Here is a 21,816-nt window from a genome sequence, read left to right on the forward strand (position 1 = left end):
CCCCCACCCCTCCCGGACCATGGCCCACCTCCCTCCGCTCCAGCTTAGGCCAGCTCTTCCCTGCCAGCCGGGGCTGCACTGGGAGCGTCGCACCCGGGCTGGAGGCGGCTGGCACCGGGCACCATCGTCCTGGTAAGCTTGCCGCTCGCCCGGGCCCGGGGCGCGGGACCGGCTCGGCAGAGCTCCTCGGCACCGGCTCGGCAGAGCTCCTCAAACCGGGCAGGGCACGAGCATGGACCCTGCCCTGCAGAGGAGGGCAGGCTGGGGAGTCCTGGGGGCTGCTGCATCTTCACCTGGCTGCCTCCAGCTGTTTCCTGAGAATGTTTATTTACACAGTGATGTTGATCCATGTTACTGCTAGTCCTCAGCAATTTTTCCTATTACCTGGTATTTTCTGGAAGTGGTTGACTTTCCCCAGCCCATGGCTAGTGCCTGCTCAGATAAATCCACATTGCCACAGCCTGCTCCAGCCAGGCACTCGATGGATGCGGACCTGGTGTAGAGTGGGCAGGGGGGTGATGGAGCAGTCTGTAAGTGTGGGAGCCCTCGGGAGCCACCACATCAGTGCTGTGTCACTGGCTGCCCGTCTCATGGAGCAGGGTGAAACACATTCCTGTGAGGTGCATGGCACAGTGGCTGCCAGGGTGGCACTGGCATGTGCGGAGCTGAGTCCAGCCACATGCTGTCGGTGCATGAAGGCTGGAAGGACACACAGGAGCTTGTCCAGCATGGTGCTTGTCTGTTGGGGCTTTGCCACCTGTGGGCTTGGTGGCACAGTGTTGCTGTTGGTTACACTGGCACATGGTGTTTTGCTGCCTGTCAGGGCACGGCTTTAGCCCATATGTGTGGTTCAGCGGGGGCAGCTGGTCTCTGAGGGCTGGTGAAGCCCCTGGCTGTGCCAAGCTCTTCTCATAGGGGTGACTGCTCTGTCCTGGCCAGTTCTGGGTGCCTCCATTGCCTTCTTCTGACAGCAGACACTCCTGTCAGTATCTCTCATGTTTCTAATGCCCAGCAGAAGGCAAAGCTGCCTGTCCACACCAGGCACAGGGGACAGGCTTGGCCACCAGCTCTTGTTCCTGGCCAGCATCAGTAGATTGTGGAGGCATGGCAGGAGGTTTTGCTGTGGGAGACCTGCCTGCAGGATGCGGAGGTACCCACCCAGTGGGTCAGATCCACTCACAGTGCTCTTGTGTGTTCAAAGGAGGCAGAGGCACTGGAGACAGAGGCCAAGCTGTTTGAGGACCTGGAGTTTCAGCAGCTGGAGCGAGAGAGCCACCTTGAAGAGGAGCGCGAGGCACGAGGCCAGCAGCTCCTGCAGAGCCGGGCTGAGTGCCACCGGAGCATTGCCCGCAGGAAGGTGGGGATGGGGAAGCAGCAGGTCCGGTGTGGCTGGGCCGTGCCCCTCGGTCAGGCATGGCCAGGCTGCGTCCCGTGGCTCACCAGCAGCCAGTTCATCTCTGCTGCCTGCTCCCCAGGAGCGGGTGGCTGCCCTGGATGCCCAGGCTGCCCAGATTCGGCTGCAGAGTGCCCAGGAGGCTGAGCGCCTGGCCAGGGAGCGGAGCAGTGTCCTGCAGCTCCTGCAGAAGGTAATGCCATGACTGCCTTGTGTGACTGATGTGTACTCCTGAGGGTGCTCAGGGCAGGGGATAAGATCATGCCAGCTCTTGACAGGTTGCTGGCAGGTAGGGAGAGCTTGGGGGTGACTGGCCATGCGGTGCCAGTAACCATCAGCTGCCTCTGGCCTGTCACCCCATGCGCAGGAGAAGGAGAAGCTCGTATCTCTGGAGAGGCGATACCAGATTGTCACAGGTGGCAGGAGCTTCCCAAAAATGTCTTCAGCTCTCCGAGAGGTAAGTGGGTAGAGGAAGCTGTGGTGCTTAGAGCTGCTCTTGTAAGCTGCTGCCATCAGTGAGGACGAGCCTTGTGTACCACCAGCTTTGCTCTGCAGCAGTTCCTATATTCCCAAGTACCTCCTGACCAAAGCCACGTGCTTCCAGCTGCTCAGAATCTCTCCATGGGCTGCAGAGGTTGGGAGGGAGGAAGGGGAAATGCAACAGAGCAGCATGTGGGACAGGATTGCCTAGGGCCCCATCATTGTTGGAGAGCAAGCATGGGGATGTGTTGGTGCTGGTCCAGGGGACTTTTAGGTGGAAGTGAGTTGCCCCATTACCTTGCTTGTGGCTATGAACGGGGAGCCAGAACCATGCCCCCCTCGGGGGCTGTAGTATTGCCTGACCTGCTGCTGGTTAAGAGGCACAAGATGGCAGAATCCCCTCATGCCTGCCTGCAGCACAACTCCTGCTGCTGCCACCTTGCTATCTGTGCCCACCTTGCCTATGTGACCTTTACCCTTCTACAGGAGACCCTCCACATCTCAGAACCTTATGAGCTGTTGGAGGGAACTAAGCCCCTGAGCCCCCTGCCAGTAGCAGCTGCCTCCTTAGCTTCTCCTGCCACCTACTCGTACCCCAAGGCACAAGAGGTAACTAACTGGAGGGACTAGCTGCATGTGCTTGCTTACTTACCCCTCTTTGGCCAGGACCCCTTTTGTGGACTGGTGTCACCCCAAGGCGGCAGGGCAGCCCCACAGTAGCATGGCTGGAGCATTTATGATACAGATCTCTGGCAGCTGTGCTCATTAACTCTCAGTCCCTGATTCCAGGTGCTCTCCTGAGCCTGCCAGGCATCCCAGTTCCTGCGCTGCCCCATTTTAATCCTGGTGCAGTGGTTTCCCCCTTGCTCACTGCTTGCCATCTGGCTGGACACCTCCTGACAGCATCCTGTAGGGTCCTGCTAGCATGGCTTTCCCAAAATAAGAGCAAGTTCCCCACTTTAGCATGTTTGGTTCAGAAAGGATGAGGAAGTGGGTTTTAAGCTGGCACAGCTTGAGGTGCCTCATTCAGTGCTGCTGCACAAGGGACGACTTGTGGCCAGTGACTGTGGAAGACCCTGAGGCATCCCTGCCCCTTGTAGGCACTCAGCAAAGCTGCACTGAAGGCTGGAGCAAGAAGGGTGCCAGCACACCTAGCCCAGCTTGAGCACCCCAGGGTTCAGGGTGCTGCACACCGGGGACACCATGGGCGGCAGGGCAGGGCTGGGGAGGCAGTGTTGGGGCAGGAATGCACAGGGAGATTTGCTCCCACTATGCAGTCAGTGCCATGGTGCCAGCACACGGGTCTAACTCTTCTCCTTCTCCCTTGCCGTGGATTTCTAGGAGTACATGAGGCTGTCTGACGTTTTCAGGTTCTGCAGTAATGCACATGGCCCCAGCCTGGACACTAAAGCTTCTGCTGCTGCCCCTGCTGCTGCTCAGCGCTCTTTCTTGCTTGCTGTAGCTCCCACAGCCAACGAGGTACCTGCCCAGAGCATGCTCGGGTTTGCTCCCTCGGGTTGCCCGCTGCATCCCAGGCACTGAGGCAGCTGCAGACACGTAGCCCCTGTGTGCCCTGGTGCTTGGAGCCCACATCTCTCTGGGGTCAGGACACTTGTCTGGCTGCAGCTGCGTGGGGAGCAGAGGCTCAAGCTGCCCAGTCTCCTTGCTGGGGTGCACTTCTTGCCTGCTCTGGATGTAGTGGCAGGGCAGGAGCAGAGCAGGTGCCCAGCAGTTGGAGGGGTGGCCCTTTGTTTGCTGGATGCAGTCCTGGCCGCTTGTCTCAAGCGAGGAGGATGCTGAGCAGGCCTGTCCCAGTGCCCAGGGTGGCTGCAGCACCAACTGGTTTTCCTCCCAGGACAATGAACCTTCCTGTGGGGGTTGGAGCTGCCTGCTTGTTCCTCTGTGCCTGCTTGCCCTAGCTCTTAACCTGGTTTAATCTGCTTCTCTCTGCCCAGTATGTGACTGTTGAGCAGCTCTCAGGTATCCTGGGCAGCCTCCACACCCCTGCTGCTTCCCTGCTGGGCTGTACCCCTCCGGCTCCTTCATCCTCAAGCTGTGCTCCTCCTCTTCCTCCTCTTCCATCTCTCCCTTCTCCCTTCGTCTCTGCAGAGGTTGGTGCCCTGTTTCCCTCCCTTTGGGCCCTTTTACTCTTTCTGGGAGGTGATGGAGATGCATGGGAATAGGTGAGCTGCAGATGGAGCTGAGCAGCAGCTTGAGCTCTTGACACTCTGCACACCTTTGACTGTCCTGCCTGCTGCTCCACTGCCCCCAGGGCAGGGGGTCTTTGTGCTTGATCAGTTCTCACATTCTCTGGGACAGCAAACGACTCCTACAGCTGACAGGACTTAGCCAGGGAGTGCACAGGATCCCCAGGGGTCTGCACGTTAAGTTCTGGGGGAGTGGTGCAGGCATAGGCAGGAATGCTTCAACCTCTTCTCTGTGCGTCTGTCCCTTTTGCTGCATTTGTCCTTCATCCTTTCTCACGCAGCCTCTCTCTCCAGATGGAGCAGCAGCTGTTGGGAGGCCCTGTGTGTCTCCCAGCTCTTGATTTAGAGAAGTGGTACCAGAAGGTTATGGCTGGCTTTGAGACCTCCTCTTCCTCTGTCTCTCCTCCTTCTTCCCCTCCTCCACTTCCAGCTAAAGCTCACTCCTCTCACAAGCCTCTGCAGGTAATCCTGGCCCTCTGCTGCCAAGGCTCAGGCTTTGGGGCCACTGGATGTGGCAAAAGTGGGGCAGTGTGGGGACGGACGTTCCTGTGGACCCTGTAGTCTGAGTGCTGCTGGGGCCCTGGCTGCCACAGCAGGCACAGGCAGAGCAGACCTGTGGCCTAGGGTAGGCAGTCTCTGCCTCCCCTTGGGCTGCATCCCTTTGCCAGGATGGCACCGACACAGAACAGGGTCTGGGGAGCCATCTCTCCAGGGGGACTTTTGCAGTTCCCCTATGTGTCTCTCATGTCTGTGTCTCTGTGCTCAGGTCTATCGTGCAAAAACAGAGGGTACTGCTGGTGTCCTCACCCCTCGGATGAAGAGTGGGACCCCTTCATCCTCACAGCTCAACCTCTCCGTGCTGGAGCGCAGCCCCTCCCCTAAGGTATGGCTGCCAGGAGGACCCAGGCACCCTGGCCATGGCTCACTCGTGCCTGGTGCCAGCTCCCATCCCCATCCTTGCAGCTGACCACCTGCTGTCCTGCCCAGGGCCCCCCCAGCCCGGCGGGCAGCCTGTCCCGCAACCTGGTGGCCACGCTGCAGGACATCGAGACCAAGCGCCAGCTGGCCCTGCAGCAGAAGGGTGAGCTCTGGCTCTGTGTCTTGGCTCTGTGGGGTGGTGGGACTTTGGGACATACTCTCCCTGCTGCCACTTGGGCAATGGAGAAGGGAGCGTGGCCGAGGCTCCCTTCTGCTGCGACAGCAGCAGTGCTCTGGCAGGATGCGGTGCCTCTCTCACAGCCTCTTGCTTTTCCCCCCTCTCTGTCCTCCTGATCCCTCCACCTGATGGCCCATCTCCAGCCAAGCTGCTCCCAGCAGAGCCCTTGCAGCCAGGCAATCCACCAGGTAGAGATGTGGGGTGACTTGGACTGCCTAGAGCAGCCCAGAGGCAGCAGCATGGCTGTTTGCTGGCACCTTCTGCCATACATAAGAGGGGCATGAGCAGTCCAGGTGCATCTCAACATCTGCTTAGAGACAACCCTGTGCATCTCTAGCCTGCTAATGCTTTGCCCTGCTTGTTTCTTGCCAGCCTAGTGCATGTGCCCCCAGCTCCTGCCCAGAGAGATTGCAGTGCTTGCCAGAGAGCTGTGACAGCAGCTCCCACCTGTGCCCTGCCATGCTTTTGTGGTTCCAGCAGTGCCTGTAGTGTCTTCCGCCTGTGCCACCCCCTCGCCCACCATGATGTGGCTCTGAATGTGGCACATTTAACTTGACATTTTCATTTTCCCGTGGCACAGGTCGACAGGTGATTGAGGAGCAGAAACGGCGGCTCGCAGAGCTGAAGCAGAAAGCAGCTGCTGAGGCGCAGTCCCAGTGGGAAGCTCTGCATGGGCAGCCCCCCTTCCCCACTGCCTTCCCCCGGCTTGTGCACCACTCCATCCTCCACCACAGCCGTCCCCATGGTGCCGGGCCCCGGGCTGAGGAGCTGGACCATGCATATGACACGCTCAGCTTGGAGAGCTCGGACAGCATGGACACCAGCATCTCCATCGGCAACAACTCTGCGTGCTCACCTGACAACATCTCCAGGTAATCCTGGGCCCAGCTCGTATGGCCAGGGGACAGCCTGCTCTGCTGGTATGCTGCTGGCTCAAGGTCCTTCCTGCTGGGACAGCAGCTGTGGCTCTTTTGCAGTGCCAGTGGGATGGAGACAGGAAAGATTGAGGAGATGGAGAAGATGCTGAAGGAGGCACACGAGGAGAAGTCGCGGTTGATGGAGTCCCGGGTGAGTGGGGGCACCAGCACCATGGCTAGATGGCAAGCAGGTCTCCAGTGCTTGGGGCTGAGTGCCTGTGCGTGCCGGCAGGAGCGAGAAATGGAGCTGCGTCAACAGGCGCTGGAGGATGAGCGCTGGCGGCGGGAGCAGCTGGAACGCCGACTGCAGGATGAGACTGTGCGGCGGCAGAAGCTGGTGGAGAAGGAGGTCAAGCTGCGGGAGAAGCACTTCTCACAGGTGTGAGGCAGGCTGCCATCCCCCTCGCTTGCCCTGGACAGTGAGGCACACCCACCTTGCTACTGATGTCTCAGCTTGCAGCAGAGGGACGTGGCTCTTGTCACCATCGGTGGGCTTTGCAGGGCTGTGTTGCTTTTCCAGGCTCGTCCCCTGACACGGTACCTCCCCATCCGCAAGGAGGATTTCAACCTGCGGCTGCACATCGAATCCTCAGGCCACAATGTTGACACCTGCTACCACATCATCCTGACAGAGAAGATGTGTAAGGGCTACCTGGTCAAGATGGGCGGGAAGATCAAATCTTGGAAGAAGCGCTGGTTTGTCTTTGACCGCATGAAGCGCACCCTCTCCTACTACGTGGGTGAGTCCCAATGCCACCCCACATCCCCTCCCCGTGCCATCACCCATGGTCAACAGCAGTTCCCTCTCTTGGGCAGATAAACATGAGACAAAGCTGAAGGGTGTTATCTACTTCCAAGCCATTGAAGAGGTTTACTATGACCACCTCCGCAGTGCTGCAAAGGTGAGAGCTGGGCACTGCCACTGCTGTGGTGTCCGCTGGGAGCTCCCGTGGATGTCCCCGTTTTCCTGCATTGTCCTCTGTCACGCTGGTAGGAGGTAGCAGGGCAGCGTGTGCCAGGGATGCTCCTGGAATGGTCCATGGTCCTGATGGTGCCAAGGGCACTGAGGACAGGACCCCAGTGCTGGGCATTGTGGGGGAACAAGGAGGGGATTGCTGCTGCTCAGAGGGGAACAGAGTTGTGATTTCACTGTCCCCTCCAGAGCCCCAATCCTGCGCTCACTTTCTGTGTCAAGACCCACGACCGACTCTACTACATGGTGGCACCATCAGCCGAGGCCATGCGCATCTGGATGGACGTCATTGTCACTGGGGCAGAGGGCTATACCCAGTTCATGAACTGAGGGCGGTGCTGTGCACCCCAGATCCACCAGCTGCATGGACTTCCGAGCATCCCAAGCAGCGAGGAGCTCCTGAGGGGACCATGGTCCCTGCCTCATGCCAAGGGCTGTGCACACCAAGGTCGTGGACCTGCACTGGGCGCAGCTGGGTGGTCCTGAGTGTTGCCTGTCTAGGCAAGGGAATAAGTTTTTTTTTTTTATGTTGACTTTCTAGAAACTTTATTGGAACAATATCAAAGTGCTGAAATGTAAAAAGTTGCCAAAGACCTGCTGGGCCCCGAGCTCTCTGCCTTGGGGAGGTGATGGTATTGAGGCTGATGCAGATAGTTGCTGCCATAGTGTTCCAGGGGAGGACATGGTGAGGCCATGCAGTGCCCCCACCAGGATGTCCCACCGTGGTAGACTCAGAGCCCTTTTTGTAAACCTTTTGTAATTACGGATCATTGTCCCCCCTGTGCTGGGGCCAGATGAGGATTGTGGCGCGGGCTGCCCGGTCATAAAGCATTTCGTGAACCGGGCTGTCCCTCCTGCGTGGCACGTTACAGACACACCGGAGCCTGCCCCGGGCAGGGGCTGTGGCGCGGGGAGCTCACTGGCAGTGAGCTGAAGGTTTGGCCCCGTGCGCAAGGACTGTGGGGACCGCGGCGAGGGGCAGGAGACACCAGCGGGAAGCGGCCGGAACATCGGCACCGGGAGAGGCCAAGGGAAGGGGCGAGCCCGAAAGAGGGAGGGGCTGTGGGTGCGCCGAGCCGAGCCGAGCCGCGCCGAGCCGAGCGAAGGCGGGGAGCAGAAGGGGGCGTGGCCTCAGGGGGGCGTGGCATCAGGGGCGTGGCTTGTGGCTGCCTGGCCGCGAGGCGCCGCTCGGCCGCCAGGGGGCGCGCGCGGCGCGGGCTGCTCGCACGTGGCCCGCTCGCCGTGAGGCGCGCAAGCGCACGCGCTATGCGGGCACGCGCGCCGCTCGGGCCGGCTCCCGCGGCCCCGCCCCCCCGCGCTCTCGACCAATGGGAGCCGCGGCTCCCGTTCGTGACCGCTTCCGGCTTCCTTCGACGTGGCCCAATTGGCGCGCGCGCGCTGCGGGATTGGCGCGCGGGGCTGGCCCCGGCAGCCGCGCCAATGGGCGCGCGCCGCGTGCGCGCGGGGGCGGGGCCGCCGCGGCGGGGCTGCTCCGCGCGCCGGGCCGGGCCGAGTCCAGCCGAACCGAGCCGAGTGCAGCCGAACCCGGCCGAATCCAGCCGAGCCGAGCCGAGTCCGGCAGGGCCGAGCCGAGCCGGGCCGAGCGGTGCGGACCGAGCATGGCGCGGTTGCCCGGCTGGGCGCTGCCCTGGCTGCTTCTCCCGTGCTTCCTGCCCGCCGCAGGTACGTGCGGGACGGCGCGGGGCGGCGGCCGTGAGGAGCGGGCCGGCGGGGAGCCGCGGCCGCCGCTCCGCTGCCTCCCCAGCGCCCTGCCCGCGCCTGGCCTTGTCCTGGCCCACGCCGGCACAGGTGCTCACCGAGGGTTTGTTTCCAGAGCCGGTGGCGGTGATGTCGGTGGACGTGGGCAGCGAGTCGATGAAGATCGCCATCGTGAAGCCTGGCGTGCCCATGGAGATCGTCCTGAACAAGTGAGCGGCTGTAACAGCGCCCCGGTCCCGGCGCGGGGGAGCTTCGGGGGCTGGGACTCCATCCCTGTTCCTTGGCTGCCGGAGGAGCCCTCCCCTTCTCCCACGCAGGCTTGTGACTCAGTCTTGCCCTGGGTGGGCAGCTGCGGGGCATCGCCTAGGGCAGTTTGTTAGCTCACTTTTAAGGTGCTTGGGTGCGCTTTGGGTCCCTTTCGAGTGAGTGCCGAAAACCCACGCGGTTAAGGACACGTTGTGGTGCAAACCCAAAAGGGCACCCAGTTCCTACCTGTCCCCTGATGCTTAATTCTCCTACGGGAGCTCAAAGCTAGGTTTGTTTTGCTGCCACTTGTCAAAGCCCGCACTTGTACCACAGGTAAACCTCTTGCATTCAGCTGCTGTTGCAGCCCAGCCTCAAGCCACTGAGTGAAGGATCTGCGGGTGAGAGACATATGATCAGGAATGTCCTCAGTTTCTGGGAGTCTGCAGATAACGAGGAGATGTCTCACCCACCTCCTGGAAATTCAGCAGTCCTAGATAGAATAAGGGAACTGTCGTGCCTTGCTTTGGGTGGAGGAAAGCATAAATGGTCTCATCAAAGCATGGAAGGAGTGGGGCAGGGCGGCTTGTCTGATAGCCCCTCAGCTGAGCAGAGGCTGGCCCCCCTCTCTAAGCACCTTCCCTTAGTCCTTCAGGGATGGGAACAACATCCATCTTCACTGAGACTGGAATGTTCACCTATTTCCACTGCTTTATTCCTTTCTCTCTGTTCTCAGGGAGTCACGAAGGAAAACACCTGTGGCTGTTTCCTTGAAAGAGAACGAGCGTCTCTTCGGTGATGGTGCGCTGGGGATGGTAAGAGTTGCTGTTTGCAGAATACATGCATCAAACTTCTGAGCTGGTGTTTTATTGTTGTCCTGTGCTTCTCATCTCCTGGATGTGTTATTTGCTCTGTGTTGTGGCTGTGTGCTCCTACTCTTGTAGCAAGAGTTGTTCCCCACATAGTCGGGGAGGGATTGGTCTGACAGCAGCGTAACTGAAGGAATGCAAGTGGGTGATGTGTTTTTTTCCTGCAGTCCATAAGGACGCCCAAGGCGGCATTCCGATACTTCCAGGATCTGCTGGGTAAGCGGATCGATAATCCCCACGTGGCGCTGTACCAGTCCCGGTTCCCGGAGCATGAGCTGGTGAAGGATGACATAAGGCAGACTGTTATCTTCAAGTTGTCCCCGTAAGTGGCTGCTTTTAGGTTCTTTGTGGGATGGACTTCAGTTACCAGGCTTCTGCAGCTCACTGTTGATGCCATCATTTTCTTTCCCATTGTAGAACGATAAGGTATTCTCCCGAGGAGATGCTGGGAATGGTCCTGAACTATTCACGTGGTCTGGCTGAGGAATTTGCAGGTTGGAAGGATTTAGCTTTATCTTGCCTATATGTGTATGTGTTCGTACACTGTAGGATTCCAGTAGAGACCAAAAGCATTCAGAAACCCAAGGTTTTTGGAAACAGGATATTGGTTCTCTCCAGCTGTAGGCTGTAAGCAAGACTTAGAAGTTATCCAGTTGTCATTTGTTTATAATATGATGCACGTTTGGGATCTTAATCCTACTCTTGGCGGCAGACACTGTGTTTATCACCTAGTGTTGCAATGAAGGATCCTTACAGGCAGTCTCTGGAGAAAAGAAAAGTGTTTTCTTTATCATGTGTGTGATCAGAGTGGAGGCACATGGGATCTGGCTGCTGGGAAGGGTGGAAATGGCTCTGTGAAGGCTGTGCTGTAGCTGTTCTGGGTGGAAACTTGCTGTTGGAGCTGAACTCAAAGAGCAAAAATGGCCCTTTGCTGTGAGACTTGCTAACAGAGAGGAGGCTGTTGTGTATTTATTGCTGTGTTGCTAATGAAATACTACAGTAATGAAAAGTGGATAAATTACCAGGAGGCTTTGTCATGTGGTCAGTGGCACTACGGGCAGTCCAAAGACTTTTTACTGAAGAGTGAATATAATCCAGTGGCAGTGTAAGGCTCCGTGAAGATAGTATTTGTTGAAATGGAAGACTACCCAGAGCATTTGAGAGTATCCTCAGAGTATCCTCAGAGGTCAGTAGACTTGTGGCTTTGCATGAATATGCCAGGTCTGCTTGGTGTCAGCAGGATACAGAGAGTTGTTCCTAGGGATCCTGGCTGCTGCCGCAGGGTTGTATTCTCTGTGAGTCTTCACCTTGGGTCCTCTGGGTTTGCTGCTGTCACTCCATCTCAACAAGCCTTTGCATGTGGCTGCACTGATGCTGAGTTCCCTGTAACTGTTCCAGAGCAGCCCATCAAAGATGCAGTGATCACAGTTCCTGCCTACTTCAACCAAGCAGAGAGGAGAGCAGTTCTGCACGCCGCCCGCATGGCTGACCTCAAGGTGCTGCAGCTGATCAATGACAACACGGCCGTAGCGTTGAACTATGGGGTTTTTAGGAGGAAGGACATCAATGCCACGGCACAGGTAGGTGCATTTGAGAGATGCATTTGAGATTGCCTGCATGCAAGGGAGAAAGTGCTGCAGAAGTAATCCAAAGAACTTGAAGTAGACTGCTGATCAAGCAGTCTCCTCTGTTTTCATGTGTTTATCAACAAGACAAAGAGATTAAATGCTGTGTGCATGTATGGTGAAGCCTGAAAGCTGCTGGAGTGAGGGCAAGTCCTGGGAGTTCCCGTTTTGTAAACCTGTTCCTTGCCCATCAGCTGGGGAAAATAAGAGCAGTGATTGCTTGAAGTATTGGAACACCAACTCAGAAGTTCTTGATTTACTTGAGGCTGAAGCAAAAGCAAAACTTCAGGTTTTGAACTGTGAAATACATTAGAAGTTTTCTTGTCTCCTTCTGTCATACATGACCATGAACCTGTGTTTGTTCAAAAACATCATGTTTGGTCAAAATATGAGTCCTGCCCTTAGGGTATAAATTCAATCCAGGGAGTAGATAGTTGCCGCCTGTATCACACTGAAAGGTTCTTTATTTATTTGTGGGGGGATGTCCAGTTGTTTCTGCTTCACTATCCCAGCTTTTCTTTTCAGAATATCATGTTTTACGACATGGGAGCTGGAAGCACTGTTTGTACTATTGTTACTTATCAGACAGTGAAAACTAAGGACTCGGGAACCCAACCTCAACTGCAGATCCAAGGCATTGGGTAAGAATTCCACAAGAGTTGCACAAATCCCACAGGCTTCAGGAAAGAAACCATTTGTTTCACAATCTTCATAATGTAGTATTTTGCAGTGAGGCTTCAGTACAGTAATTTGGATGGCTGAGGGGGAAACATTTGGAGCAAGAAAGCTCCAGTTGGGAATAATTTTGGTATTGCTGTCTTTTGCAGAAGGTCACTGAGAACTTCCAGGAACCTAGGAAGGTACCAGTGTACTTAGTGTGCTTTAGGCTTTCCTTTGATAGCCTCAAGCCATGTAAACCTATTCCATTACACATAATCTTTTAAGTGTATCAGTTGGAATAAGAGAAATATACTTCTAGAGAGGAATGAAAATGCAGTGGACTTAATGCATTGCCAAATAAGGAGGCGGGTGCATACCCAGCCCAGCAGTTTTAACTCCAATGCATTTATGTTGCTGTTTTCAAGAAGATACCCGGAACTTGATACAGTTGTCCATTGGCTTCTCAGCTGTTTTACATGCTTGGCAATAAGGCATTTACCTAAAATATAATGAAATTTCATGTTGAAAGGTTGTTGTGGTGGTAAACCTCTTATTTCTATCTTTCTTTCATTATAATGTGTTACTTTGGGGACAACCTTTGTTCTTTCACAGACATCACAGCTGATAATACTGCAGCTATTTTTGACCATTTGCTGTTCTGCATATTTGTGAAATAATACATGAAATTTGTATTTCAATTTGGTTTTGGTTATTACACCTCTGTTCATTCTTTTGCTCAGGTTTGACCGTACTCTTGGAGGTTTAGAGATGGAGCTTCGCCTCCGGGACTACTTGGCAAAACTCTTTAATGAGCAGCACCCTTCAAAAGATGTCCGGAAGAATCCTCGGGCCATGGCCAAACTGCTGAAGGAGGCCAACCGCCTGAAAACGGTGCTGAGTGCGAATGCCGATCACATGGCACAGGTCCGACCTTTGCTGGGGGTTCCTGCATCTTTTGGGCTGAGTGTGGGGTGGGTTGAGGACTGGTGTAAGGGAACACTGTCCCTCTGCAGCGCAGGTCTGCTGAGGAGCATCGCTCCCGGTGGTCCCTCTCAGCTTGTGCCCGCTTGGTAGCACCGGTGATTGAGTGGACTGATGAAGAGTTATTCGTGTCAAGTATGTTAAATAAGCTTTCACTGAGAGAAGCTGTCTGTTACACCCATGTTCCATCTTCTCATCCACCTTAGCGATGGTAGGGTTCAGATGAGTGTGGTCAGGTCTGTTGTGTGTTACAAAAGCCAGAACTTTTTGCACACTGGACAAAGATTTTGCTTGGAAAATGCTTCACAATTAATTTAATTCTGTTTGTTTGTTTTTGTTTTTGTTTTTGTTTTTTTTTTCTGGACAGATTGAGGGATTACTGGATGACATAGACTTCAAAGCCAAAGTCTCAAGACAAGAATTTGAGGATTTGTGCTCTGACTTGTTCAAGCGTGTCCCAGGACCTGTGCAGCAGGCTCTGAGTAGCGCAGAGATGAATATGGTGCGTTTAAGAAAATGCATTACCAAACTTGAAGCTAGTTTGTGTGGAGCTGCTGTCACATCATGATTGAGGCATCAGTGGTTGTGTTATCAGGACTGTTAGGAGGTAGATGCCTGCTATTGTGACAGAGAATTTGCCTGCTGCAGTATCAAGCAGGACTGTGTCACAGTTCCCCTGCGCTATCTGCCAGAAATTAGGGACTTGGAGGAGGGGCTTCTTTGTCTTAAAACACTTTACTCCTCTGCTGTAGGTTTAGAATAATGATGTGTCCTCTTTTTGTCTTGGATACTGGTTCTGGTCTCACTCAGTTTTAACTGAACGGGTCTGGATACAGAATTATGAGTGTTTGGGATTCTCCTTTGCACACTCCCTAAAGGGAACCCCGTTTTGGGCTGCAGTTGGACCAAACTTGAGGCAGTCCTTTGGAGGGAGTCACTGCGGGTTAAATGCTCACTTGGAGGATGCCACAACTCTTGAGCAGCTTTAGGTGCTGATGTTCAGTGCAAGACACTGAGTTCCCTCTTAAAGGCTGGATTTCTGTGTGTGCAGATCCAGCCAGCTCTTGGTGTCACTGTCTCCTGTGGCATTGAACTAGTTTGTGTAATTTTGAATCAAGCCCCATCTTTCAGGTGGCTTGAAGCCACAGTCATGTTGTCACTGTTGGACAGACCTGAGCCCAGGTGCCTGTTTGTTGGCATGGCTGATGTCAGTCTGAGGTCTGTCACAGGGACAGCAGGGTGTAGTGTGGGTGTTCCTAGACCATCATGTCAGCACGTGGTGACCGGGGAAGGAGCGTAAGGAAGCCCTGGACTTAGCTTCCCAAAATTGCTTTCTTAAGACAAGGTGACTGTTTCCAATCCCTAGGATGGAATTGACCAGGTGATTCTAGTTGGCGGTGCCACACGGGTCCCCAAAGTGCAGGAGGTTTTGCTGAAAGCTGTGGGCAAGTGAGTATGTGAGGTCCCCTTCTAGTCTGTCTCCCATTGACAAGCTGCTGTTTATGTAGAGGCTGCAAACTTCATGTCTGTTGCTTTTTACTTCGTAGAGAAGAGCTGGGCAAGAATATCAATGCTGATGAGGCTGCTGCTATGGGTGCAGTCTACCAGGCAGCTGCTCTAAGCAAAGCGTTTAAGGTGAAGCCCTTCATTGTTCGGGATGCTGCTGTGTTTCCTATCCAGGTAACCTTTGGTTTTCCTTCTCTTCTCTTGTGCAAGGTGTGAGGCTCTAATGGGAGAATCTATCCAGGTTGGAACCTCTCGGCTTCCTTTGAGTGTGGAAGCTCTGGATATCTTTCTGCCAGTCTAATAAAGAAAGCAGAAAGAAGTCTTCTTTGTAGTAGAAATGCAGTATCCAAGGAGCCAGGCATATGCAAATATCAGTTGAGGAATATTTGCCTAGCCCCCACCTTTTGCATGAGGCTGAGCAGCCAAACACTGCTGATGTAAGATGCCACAATTTTCAGTTGTTGAATCTTATTTTCTCTTTGTGATGCAGGTGGAGTTTACTCGTGAAGTTGAGGAAGATGATAAATCCAGGAGTTTGAAGCATAACAAGAGGATTTTGTTCCAGCGCATGGCGCCCTATCCCCAGCGCAAAGTAATCACTTTCAACCGCTACACAGATGACTTTGAGTTCTATGTCAACTATGGAGATCTGACATTCCTGAACCAGGATGACCTGCGGTGAGTTGAGCCCAGCACCCAAGCTCTGTGGCAGTGCAACCTGCCTGGCTGGAAGCGTATTCCCAGTGTCTGACTGGCACTGGCACATCTGTTCTCTGAGCTGCATGTCCTTTAGCCCTGCCAGTTCCTCATGCTGGTTGCCCATTGCCACCAGCATGAGCGAGAGCAGGGACTGGCTGTTCTGCAGCACTGTTATCCTGAGTTGTCTCTGTGCTTTTGCCTCTGTGTCATCAGAGTTTTTGGTTCTCTCAATCTCACTACTGTGAGGCTAAAGGGAGTTGGGGACAGTTTCAAGAAGCACTCGGACTATGAATCCAAAGGCATCAAAGCACACTTCAACATGGATGAGAGTGGTGTACTGACTCTTGACCGGGTAAGCACCACCCATTGGGATGGTTGTCAGCTGATGTATTTTTCAGTTTTGTCCCTCTCTCTGGTCCCTGCTTAAAACTAATCCTGAGCTTCTGTTTCCAAGGTGGAATCTGTGTTTGAGACCTTGGTGGAGGACAAGCTGGAGGAGGAGTCAACACTGACAAGTAAATGCAGAACTTTGATATGTGGCTGAGATAACTACAAGCATTGTGTTTCTTTGGGTTTGGGGGTGGAAGTTACATAGTATGACTGTATGTGTGGCTGACTGTGTACACAAGGACATGGAGGGACTGGAGAATTGTGAGTCTGGAGTGTGTGAAGCTCACCTACACCACCAAAGGATCCCCTTGGTGATCATTGCAGTTGTGAGGGGAAGAACTGAGAGCTGAAAATTACTTTCTTCCTCTGGATACATAACATTCTGAACTTTATGTCTCCCATCAACAGAACTTGGAAACACTATCTCAAGCCTATTTGGAGGTGGTGGCCCTACAATGGAAACCGGAGAGAACCTGACAGACTCAGTTCAGGTGAGCCCCAGGGTGACTGCTACTGGAAGGAAGCCCTTTTGTCTTGCTGTGGCGGTTATGTAGAATTATCTGTTCTGTGAAACATTGCATAGAATTTCTGCATTTAAAACATAGTTTTGCTTTTCCCTTTACTTGCTTGTGATGACCAGGAAGAGGAAGAGAGCCTAGCAGAAACGGGTAAAGAAGAGCAGGAGGAGAAACAAGACCAGAAAAGCCATACTGTAGATGTTGATGAAGAGCATGGACAAGAGAAACATCAATCTTCAGGTCAAGCAGAAACTGCTTCTCCAAAAGGAGAGTCAGAGAGAAAGGAAGAAGGCGAGAAATTAGAGTCTCAGGTGAGCATCAGATTGAAGGAATGGGAGGGTTTTAGTACCTTAGAAATGGCATTTCCTCACTGGAATTCTCCCTTTTCTGAAGTGCCCTGCCTTTGAAAAAAGTTGCAGAATCTGAAAATCTGTTCCCTTGCTTGAGAATGTACTTTGTGTTACAGGGTCCCAAAGAAAATAAAGAAACTGCAAAAGAGGAAGAAGTGTCCAAGAGTTCCAGTGACGGCACATCTACCAAAACAGAGGAAGAGAAGATCAAAGCACCCAAGAAGCAGAAGCTTGTCCATGAGATCACCATGGAGCTGGATGTAAATGATGTGCCTGACCTGGAGGAAGATGAACTGAAGAGCTCAATGAAAAAGTAGGTTTGAAATGGCTCTGCTAAGTTAGAACTCTGGATTAAGGAAGTTAATTGCTTTGGAATGGTGATGTCTCGCATAGAGCACTGCTGACCTCAGAAGCTGGTGTGTGTGATACGCTGCTCAACCAAGAGCACTTACTACCTTTTGATTTTTGTTCTCCTTGCATGTTAGACTCCAAGACTTGACAATCAGAGATCTAGAGAAACAGGAAAGAGAAAAATCAGCCAACAGCTTGGAGTCATTCATCTTTGAGACCCAGGTAAGAGAGGAATATAATGAAATGAGAATTCCAGGAGAGCGGTAGAAGTGTTTTGCACAGCTTTTGGCTTATCTGAGTGCAGGGGAGTTGTTTGAGCTGGGAAAACTGATTTGAAGAGCCCAGGTTTTGTCTTTCAGTCACTTTTTCTAATGCTATTAGGCTTCCCAGGCCCATGTTTCTTCAATACAAAATTAAGCTTCCCTTCAGCATATCTAACTTATTGAACAATTGCCCCCAGAGTGTAAAGAAGCTACAACTTCTCAGGAACTGTTGTGCAGAAGAAGCAACTAGTGTGAAGTGTGTGTGAGATCAGTGAAATGATGACTGTTGCAGCGTTACCATTGTGGGATGTGGGTGTGTCTAAACCTGGTGTATTACCATTGTGCTCCTGGCAATGCTAGGAGCAGGGCTCAGATATGGGAGGGTGCAGGCAGCACCCCAGCCTAGCTGCAAGTGAGTGCTCTTGTTTTATGGTTCCAGGCTCAGTGGTGTTTGACCAGTGCTTGCTGTTTTTTCAGGACAAGCTTTACCAAGAAGAGTATCAGTTTGTCTCAACAGAGGAGCAGAGAGAAGAAATTTCCAAAAAGCTTAGTGAGGCTTCCACTTGGATGGAGGAGGAGGGCTATGCAGCTGCAACAAAGGTACTGCTGTGTGCAGTCAGGATACCAGTCCACTGTCACTGACACAGAAGTGACCACAGAGGCTGCTAGAGCTTTTTAATCTGGTTCTTGAGAGTTTCTTGCTTCTTCAGAGCATCATGCACGGAACAAAATAAGAAGTTGTGCCAGCCATTGATGTTTCTACAAGAGTTTCAGCAGGAACCTATTGCCTGAAAGCTTTATCATGTGGCTCATTTTACTGCACTGAAATGGTGTATTTGATAGAGTGAAAAACAAACTCAGTTATAACTTCTGAAGTTGCCAGTGTTAGACAGTGGTCAAACTAACTGTCCCTTTTTCCTCTCTCCCATCTGCAGGAGCTGAAAGACAAGCTTTCAGAGCTGAAAAAGCTTTGTAGGAACCTTTTCTTCCGTGTTGAGGAACGGAGAAAGTGGCCAGAACGCCTGGCTGCTCTGGAAAGTCTGCTCAATCACTCCACCATCTTTCTCAGGTAAGGGCAGGCCTTTGGGAAGGAATGTCATGCAACTGGTCATGTAGGATCTGCTAGCAGAATGAGACCTGAGTGAATGTGAAAATCAGTGGCACTTCCTGAGAAAAGGTGAGCAGAACCCTGCACCCCAGTGTCCTGTTCTGCAGGAACTGTGAACAGGCCCTTTGTCCAAATGGGGGACAGGAAGGTTCCAGGGTGGTTGTTGTGATGTTTTTTTATTACTGGAGCTGTAACCACTGAGTTGCCAAAGTGCAGTCTGCTTAGCCTAACAAAAGTAAGCTTTCTTATTTACAAGGGGAGCCCGAATGATTCCAGAGTCTGACCAGATATTCACAGAAGTGGAACTGAGTACACTGGAAAAAGCCATCAATGAAACAACGGTACTGAAGGATGGAGTGATGCTGAAGGAGGGTGGGGTGGCAGCTTGGGTTATGATCTATGTTTTCACTCAGGGTCGTGGAGTAGAATATGCATATTTTGTTTTCATGCCACCAGCAAGCCTTTTGTGTGTTTCAGTGTTTCCTAATGCCCCGCCTGAGCCCATCATGTCTGGGGGGAATGGTTGTTCCTGTGTTGCATGTGGAATTGTGTCCAGGGTGGGGGTGGAGCCCAGCGATCTGATTGCACTCAGTTTTTAAAGGCAGGCGCTGGATTTTGTTTCTCTTTTTCCTGTGTCTGGGTAACTGAGAGGTTGGTGGAAATGTAGCACAGAGGAGAGCTGTCCTGAGAAAAGCAGAATAGCCAGGGGCAGTGACTTTGAGATACTGTGATATACAGCAGTTCCTGGAACCCAGAAGCATTCCAAAAGCACCTCTTCCCTCGCGTCCCACAGATTTGGAAAAATGAGACATTGGCTGAACAGAACAAGCTTACTCCTACTGAGAAACCTGTGCTGCTCTCTAAAGATATAGAGTTCAAGATAGCAGCCCTGGACAGGGAAGTGCAGTATCTCCTGAATAAAGCCAAGTTTGCAAAACCCAAACCCAAAAGGGAGAAGAATGCCACAAAAACTGATTCAGGCAAGAATACTACAGCAGCCCCTGAGACTGAGAATACTATCCCTCCCACGGAGGGGAAACAAGAAGGTAAGTAGCAGGCTTGAAGCATGTATGTAATGCCCTATTATATAATTACCACATGTAATACATGGTGTTTCTCTTGATTTAACGGGAGCTAAAGAAAGGAGGACAGTAGTTAACTGTGAGATTAGGTGAGTTTGAGTTTTTTGTGAAGAAACAGAAATTATGTATAAGTTTCCCAGGGTAGTCAGTGCCTGTTTTGCTGGCTTGTTGACTTCTAGGAGAGATAAAGCATTCAGTGTACCGAGCTGAATACTCCCCAAGTCCTGTCCTAGATCAGTGAGTAGAATGAATTGTTGATGAGAAAGTTTTGTGACCTAGATGGACCCCAGGAAAAAAAAAAAATCTCTTGGGGCACTAGGACTTAGTTTTTTGAACTTTCCAAGATCCTCAGGTGCCAAGTGCCCTGGTTCTTTTAAATCTGGAGTTCTGTTTGTCAGCATTCCTGCTGGTTGCTCTGGTCTGAGCAAGGGATCCTGTTCAGTCACAGCTCCAAAGGTCATCTGCCTATGCAGCCAGTCAGTCTGTAGGGCTTCAGGGGACATAAAGCTTGGCACTCACAGGGGAATACAGAGCAGCTTTGTGGTGCTTCTCTTGAGTGTTGTAGTGATCTGCTGTGAGAGTGAGCTCTTAGAGTCCTGCTGAGGCACTACAGCTGGCTGGTTTAACCTCACCTTTATATACCTAACCTCTTTGTACCTTCTTTCCTGTGTGTTCTCCCTTGACTTTTGTTTCTTTCTGCTTTAAAAATAGACAAACCAGATGATATTGATCCAGCCAAGGAACCTCCTATAGCTGAGAAAGCAGCAATAGATGATAAGCCTGGATCAGACTCTGGTGGGTAAATGTTTTGCTAATGCTCTGGAACTTGGGAGCTGCAAGTGCAGGGTGTCTGGGGACTCCTTTGCAGATTTTTAGCTATAACATGTAATATGATGGTAGAACCCCTGACTGCTGATCCATTGTCAATTCTGCAAACAGGAAGACAAATTTTGTTTCCTTACCATTCCTATGTTTTTGTTGTTCAGAGTGGAATTCTGATGCACCACTCCTGCTTTGTGCCCCTGTCCCTGCAGTTTACAGCCAGTCCCATGGCTGTGAGATGGGCTCTGCTTGAGAGCTGCTGCTGTGCTGCTCCTGCTGCCAGGGCAGCACTGTTCTCAGGGCCAGGGAGTTCATGGCTTCAGCTCCATGGAGCTGAGTATCAACCCCCAAAACCTCTGTACCATGGACTGCAAGTTTTGTGGCAAATTTTGCAAATGTCAGAGACTCTCAGTACTGCTTTGCATGCTGTGAAAATGACTGCAGTGTGAAACTGAGTTTGCTTCATTACACAGGGTCCAAAAAAGAGAAGGCAGAAGCTGGAGGAGAAAGCAGGAAAAACGATGAATTGTAACACCTGGAAACCCCACGAGTGTCAGCATCTATTTATTTCATAGTTACTTTCTTGTTTTTCTTATGGACCTGGTTAGTCATGATGTAAATGGAACACAAGGACAACACAATGGGATAGAGATGTAAATTTATTTTTTTGTTCTTTCTGCGGATTTTGCCTCTACTAACTTAGTGAATTGGTTTTTGTTTTTCTTCTATTATGTGTGGCTGACTGCCCACCAAGAATTGTCTTTGTTTCAGTACAGAAGTCACCAAAGTGACTTTCCTGTGGGGAGAAAGCAGTACAAAAACATCCTAAGGTGTAGGAAGTTACTTGGAACATAAACTCTATGCCCCACCTCTTGTGAAGATGATTGCAGAAGGATATAGACCTGAATTGCTGTTGTCTTTGTATATGAGACCCTGACTTAGATCAAATGTGTCACTCCATCTGGTGGGAGGTGTATTAATACTTGGATTCATGAGAAGGTGGAACAAAATTGGGAACGTAGATGATCTGTGCTTTGAGATATGGCTGTGTCTGTTTTCAATACGCTGTTTGTTAAAACTGTCTGTGCTCTGTAGCAGAGTCCAAGAACTTGACAAAAAGATTCTGTTCATAGTTTAAGTTTAGAAAAGGCAACGCTGACTGCAGAGGTGAGGGAGAGATGGGCCATGTTGGCACATCCTATAGTCAGTCACAAGGACAGTGATACGGATCAAACAACCAAACCTGAAAAGTCCAATGGCAACTGCCTTCCTTCCTCGGTATTTTGTGCGCTTGGACCGACTTAATCGTGTGACCTTCCCTGTCCCTGGCTGTGACCTCCCGCCTCTTCAGACCGTCCCTGCTGCTGCCACACACACGAGTGGGGTCCGAGGGCCGCGAATGTGCATCTGACACTGTTCTCCATCCTGGCCTCTTGGGCCAAAAATAAAAATGACACTGACCGAGGGCTGTGCGGAGCGGTGCCGTGTGTGCCGGGAGCTGGGG

The 21,816-nt window shown here is 52.3% G+C and overlaps 2 protein-coding genes across 30 annotated transcripts in view; both read left to right on the forward strand.

The window, feature by feature from the left end:
* The window catches only part of PHLDB1 (pleckstrin homology like domain family B member 1), a 20,961-nt gene extending 13,242 nt beyond the window's left edge, over positions 1–7,719 (forward strand). For 6 of the 29 annotated variants that reach the window (XM_085560363.1, XM_085560356.1, XM_085560348.1 and 3 more), the window contains 16 exons: positions 1,202–1,357; positions 1,476–1,586; positions 1,761–1,850; positions 2,360–2,482; positions 3,215–3,352; positions 3,829–3,984; positions 4,375–4,542; positions 4,847–4,963; positions 5,044–5,161; positions 5,380–5,424; positions 5,817–6,108; positions 6,214–6,304; positions 6,386–6,532; positions 6,674–6,893; positions 6,970–7,055; positions 7,316–7,719. In XM_085560363.1, coding sequence (XP_085416489.1) covers positions 1,202–1,357; positions 1,476–1,586; positions 1,761–1,850; positions 2,360–2,482; positions 3,215–3,352; positions 3,829–3,984; positions 4,375–4,542; positions 4,847–4,963; positions 5,044–5,161; positions 5,380–5,424; positions 5,817–6,108; positions 6,214–6,304; positions 6,386–6,532; positions 6,674–6,893; positions 6,970–7,055; positions 7,316–7,456 — 2,199 coding nt within the window. In that variant the 3' untranslated portion in view covers positions 7,457–7,719. The remainder of the gene's footprint in view (positions 1–1,201; positions 1,358–1,475; positions 1,587–1,760; positions 1,851–2,359; positions 2,483–3,214; positions 3,353–3,828; positions 3,985–4,374; positions 4,543–4,846; positions 4,964–5,043; positions 5,162–5,379; positions 5,425–5,816; positions 6,109–6,213; positions 6,305–6,385; positions 6,533–6,673; positions 6,894–6,969; positions 7,056–7,315) is intronic. The other 23 variants (XM_085560367.1, XM_085560355.1, XM_085560364.1 and 20 more) reach the window with 18 other exon arrangements.
* An 870-nt stretch (positions 7,720–8,589) lies between these two features.
* On the forward strand, positions 8,590–21,776 carry HYOU1 (hypoxia up-regulated 1). The gene is made up of 24 exons (XM_021530066.3): positions 8,590–8,809; positions 8,961–9,054; positions 9,825–9,903; positions 10,125–10,279; positions 10,375–10,451; positions 11,356–11,537; positions 12,108–12,223; positions 12,983–13,166; positions 13,591–13,725; positions 14,590–14,672; positions 14,771–14,903; positions 15,220–15,407; positions 15,642–15,780; positions 15,883–15,943; positions 16,227–16,309; positions 16,459–16,647; positions 16,803–16,999; positions 17,172–17,259; positions 17,778–17,900; positions 18,236–18,369; positions 18,665–18,749; positions 19,202–19,454; positions 20,202–20,285; positions 20,786–21,776. The coding sequence occupies exons 1-24, from the start codon at positions 8,746–8,748 to the stop codon at positions 20,842–20,844; spliced, it is 2,985 nt and encodes a 994-aa protein (XP_021385741.2). The 5' UTR covers positions 8,590–8,745; the 3' UTR covers positions 20,845–21,776.
* The last annotated feature ends 40 nt before the right edge of the window (positions 21,777–21,816 follow it).

This window comes from Lonchura striata, chromosome 24 (genome assembly GCF_050655825.1).
Source record: "Lonchura striata isolate lonStrDom1 chromosome 24, ASM5065582v1, whole genome shotgun sequence".
Taxonomy (NCBI): domain Eukaryota; kingdom Metazoa; phylum Chordata; class Aves; order Passeriformes; family Estrildidae; genus Lonchura; species Lonchura striata.